Below are 4,185 nucleotides of genomic sequence, written 5' to 3'. Positions count from 1 at the left end.
CGGCTGCCGGGACTGTCCGGCCACGGTAGGAGGGGATGTCCGGGGACGGGGCGGTTTCTTCCCCCAGGACGGGAGGCTGGAGCCCTGCTCGCTGTTTGCAGGTGCTGCAGAGGAGGACGTAGCGTGGGAAGGTGGCACACCACTGGGCACCCCACCAGGCACCCCACCGGGCACCCCGTGCTCCCTGGGTGTCCTCGCTGCCGCCGGACCCTGCGCTGCAGAGCTCAGCCCCACGGCAACCCCTGCCACGGGGACTGGGGGTGCGGAGCACGGCCAACCCCCCAAGGAGGTGAGAGTTGGTGGGAGAGAAGTGCTGAGCCTCGGGAGGGGGGGTGTCCCTGGGGAGATGGCAATAAGGGACGTGTGAGACTTCACGTCCTGCCTGAGCTGGGAGGCAAAACACCCATCCCTCGATGGGGGGGATGTCCCTGCTGAGCTCGCTGCTGTGGGGTGTGTGAGTTGGGGGTCCCTATGGAGCTGGGGGTACTGCCGGGGGGGCTTAGCTAACGCTGCCCTGCCCCTCGCCCCCCTGCACGATCCCTAACTGCTCATCTCTGTCTCCCCATCTAGGGCAGCCCCCAGACGGGACGCAGACCGAAAGGTGAGAGGGATGCTGCTGGGACTGGGGTGAACGGGGCTGAAGGCTCTCCCGGCTGCTCCCCCTGCTCCCCCGTCCCTGCTCTTGATCTGACCATCACCACTGTGGCCAGCAGGAGTGGCGACCAGGCTGAGCCGCCGGCGGGTCTCATGCCGGGACCTGGGCCGGGTGGACTGCGATGGCTGGCTCCTGAAGAAGAAAGACCACGTGGGCTTCATGGCCCAGAAGTGGAAGCGGTGCTGGTTTGTGCTGAAGGGCCACACACTCTACTGGTACCACCACCCCAATGTGAGTGGGGATGCCGGGTGTCCTCGATCCCCGCCTGGGGCTGCCGAGGCAGGCAGTGAATGTGTCTGTGTCTCCCGAGCAGGATGAGAAGGCTGCAGGTCTCATCAACGTGGCCACCTATGACCTGGAGAGCACGAGGGAGCAGAAGAAGAAATAGTGAGTGGGATCTGTCTCACCGTGGATCTCCCAGCTGGCGGTGGAGGGGAGGATGCTGTCCCCAGGGCACATGCCAATCAGCCCTGTTGGGTACCACCTGCATGTCCCTGTGACGATGGTGGGGTCCCCATGGGGCTGGTGGGGTCCTTGCAGCGCTGGCAGGACCTCCTGGCTTACAGCACAGGAGGCCACACTTTGAGCAATATGTGCATTGTCCTACCGGTGTTATCTGGGCCGGGGCTGAGGACTGGAGCATCTCCGATGGCAGGGAAAAGCCCAGACACCTGGGCTGGGTTGGGACAGGGGGGTTCCAGCAGGGGGGGGGCTGGATGGGGGCTCAGGGCTGGCTCCAGTGCTGGGTAGCTCCAGCAGCAAAGGCCTGTCCTCCTCCAGCGTGTTCCAGCTCTCCCATCAGAGGTACAAACCCTTCATCTTCGCCGCAGAAACGCTGGCCGATTTGAGCATGTGAGTAATGTGCCGGTTGGTGACAGCCCGTGCGGGTCCCACCACACCGTGCTGGCCATCACCTTCTGTCCATCCATCCTTTCATTCCCCAGGTGGGTCAGTCACCTGATAACAGCTAAAACGAAGTATGCGCTGGCCCACCAGTCGGTCCCAGACAGGGAGGAAGGTAACAGGCTCTTCCCGAGGTGGGAGACGGGCTCGGTTCCCCTGTGGGACATGGGGACCCTATGGGGAGCTCTGGGCTGGGGGTCCTGGTGGGGCACAGGATCACTGGGAGCTTTGCCCATGATTTGGGGCCTATGTGAGAAATGCTCCATGAGTGGAGAGCAGGGGTGATGCTCAGCCCTGGAGAGGGCGGGGGGGGCAGCCTGGGGCTTCCCACTCCCACCATCCTCCCCCGTGGCCTCCAGACTGCTACAGCGAGACAGAAGCCGAGGACCCTGATGATGAGTCCCCCAGGCATGGATGCGACTCGGTGAGTGGCCCTATGGGAGATGCTGGGGAGGGAATGGGAGATCCTCATCTCACCTCCTGCCCCATCTCTTTCCCAGCCAAAGAAGAGGCTGCAAAACGCCCCGGAGAAAGCCCAGCTCTACCCGGCCAGTGGCGAGCCCAGCAGCGCAGCCAGCAGCCCCCAGGGCAGTCCCCGGCCCTGCTCACCCTTGGGTAGGTGCTGGGGGGTGACATCTGTCACCCTGTCAGCTTGTCTGCACCTTTTAATCGAAGTTAGGGCCACCCTTTTGCAGGTGTGTGCGTGTGCTGGGAGGGTAACTTGAGTTGGGATGTATTTGAGTGTGAACCATGTGGTGTCTTGGGGTGCTCTCAGGGCAGGGTCATGTGTGGGGGCAGCTCCATGGGGTTTCGGGACTGCCCCCTTGCTATGGTGTCCCCTCGTGTCACCCAGAGCCCGCCGGGGAGGATCTCGAGTGCCTGATGCGGTGCCTGAAGCAGGGTGGGGTGTCCCTTATCGGGCGGCAGCGGTTCCTGACGCAGGAGCAGTGCCGCAAGTCCTTCATCCGGCGCAACAAGAACCCCCACATCAATGAGAAGGTGCACGTGGTGCGAGCCCTGCAGAGCACACTCAAGGTGAGAGCCCGCAGCCCCCTCACCCCCCCAAAGCTCCCCGCCCAGGGGCAGCCACCCCAAAACATGCCCCTTTCCCTCTGCAGGCAAAGCTGGAGGAGCTGCAGGCCCTGGAGCAGCTGCTCGGCGATGCTGAGCTCACCTCGGAGAAGTTCACACGCTGGAAGGAAGAGCACCAGGAGCTGTACCAGGAGCTGCGGGAGTGCTGGGCAAGGCAAGAGGGCCAGGAGGGCGACGGGGGGCGGGGGGCTGAGCATGACCCCCCTGAAGAGGCAGCTGAACCCTGACACCCCGCTGGGACTTCTCTGGCACAGATCTTTGCCAATAAAAATCATGGTGCTGCAGGAGCAAAGCGGGTGCTTTGCCCGTGCTGGGGGGTGTGTGCCCAGGGGGACTGATGACATTTTTGAAGGCTTGGCCCCCAGCATGGACTTGCCACAGGAGAAGTGACTTCTCCTACATCCCCCCTCCCTGGGGCCGGACGTTGCAGTGACAGTCTTGCCTTCTTCAAGGATGTTTTACCTCAGTTTCACATTGACAACGGAGCCCTTTTCCTGGATGAATGTGCCCCTGCCATGCACACCGGCCCAGCCAGGGTCTCTCTGCTGTAAATAAAACTGTGTAGACAGGGGCTGATGATTTTTCTTGGCGCCGAAGTGTCCCAGCCAGTGGCATGTATGTGCCATCATCCTCAAGGGATTGTGGCATCCCTCTGTGCCCTGCTTTCTTCTCCCCATGGGTTGTGCCAGCCCAGCTGGGGGTGATGGCACCCACCCATCGGGTGGGGGGACAGGAACAGGCTCTGATGGTGTTGTGAGGCCAGGAAGGGCAATGAAGCTGGAAAGGCATCCCGGGGAGGACTGGGGTGCTCTGGGCCTTTACACAGCTCACAAGGTGCAAGGGGAGAGTGTGGAGCTGGATGGGGATGGAGATGTGGTCACCCTGGAAATGGTGGAGTCCCTGTGCCACCCGGCCCCTTACAGATGTGCTACAGCTGGGTATGGGGATGCTCTTTATTTAGAAGCAGCTGCAGAGGCTAAAATCTGCATAAGGATTAAAGCACAATCAAGAAACAGCCAAGTGAATTAAAAATTAAGAGTGAAAAGAGGTAAAGACGGGGAATAGACCAACCTCTTCCACCCAATGATGGTCCAAGGGGTGTCCAGGGGTGCAGGGCAGCCAGGCTGGGAGGCTGAGGAGCCGCTGTCACCTCACAGCGAGCAGCAACATCCTGTGACACGCGCAGCAGGAACCGGTCTGTCCCAGCGCCTCAATAATCCACCTCGTAAGGGGCAGCAGGCAGCCTCCTGACAAACCCCCTCTTCCTGCAGAAGCTGGTGGCCAGGCAGACACCAGCCAGCACCTCTGCTCCTCCGCCACTCCAGCCCAGGTAGAGGCATGTCCCCAGGTGGAAGCGGTCTGCTGGGGGAGTCTGCGGGCTGGCCAAATCCTGCAGCACCCGATGAGCCATGTAGGAAGTGGCACCCAGGTACATGGTGCCTGACAGCATCAGCAAGAGCCCGGCAGTAGCCACCAGGTTGGACCGTGGTGGAGGGGCCCACCACCGTGCCCCCAGCATGGCCAGGGCTCCCCGC

General features: G+C 62.2%; 1 protein-coding gene across 1 annotated transcript in view; it reads left to right on the top strand.

Moving 5' to 3' along the window:
• The window catches only part of CNKSR1 (connector enhancer of kinase suppressor of Ras 1), a 6,042-nt gene extending 3,165 nt beyond the window's left edge, over positions 1-2,877 (top strand). Inside the window, exons 3-11 of the mRNA XM_009882227.1 lie at positions 571-601; positions 714-886; positions 969-1,042; positions 1,436-1,507; positions 1,600-1,673; positions 1,918-1,982; positions 2,059-2,173; positions 2,412-2,593; positions 2,677-2,877. Coding sequence (XP_009880529.1) covers positions 571-601; positions 714-886; positions 969-1,042; positions 1,436-1,507; positions 1,600-1,673; positions 1,918-1,982; positions 2,059-2,173; positions 2,412-2,593; positions 2,677-2,877 — 987 coding nt within the window. The remainder of the gene's footprint in view (positions 1-570; positions 602-713; positions 887-968; positions 1,043-1,435; positions 1,508-1,599; positions 1,674-1,917; positions 1,983-2,058; positions 2,174-2,411; positions 2,594-2,676) is intronic.
• The last annotated feature ends 1,308 nt before the right edge of the window (positions 2,878-4,185 follow it).

Source organism: Charadrius vociferus, unplaced genomic scaffold, assembly GCF_000708025.1.
Source record: "Charadrius vociferus isolate BGI_N301 unplaced genomic scaffold, ASM70802v2 scaffold613, whole genome shotgun sequence".
Taxonomy (NCBI): Eukaryota; Metazoa; Chordata; class Aves; order Charadriiformes; family Charadriidae; genus Charadrius; species Charadrius vociferus.
Note: the sequence above shows the minus strand (reverse complement) of the source record. Positions and strands in the feature narration are given on the sequence as shown.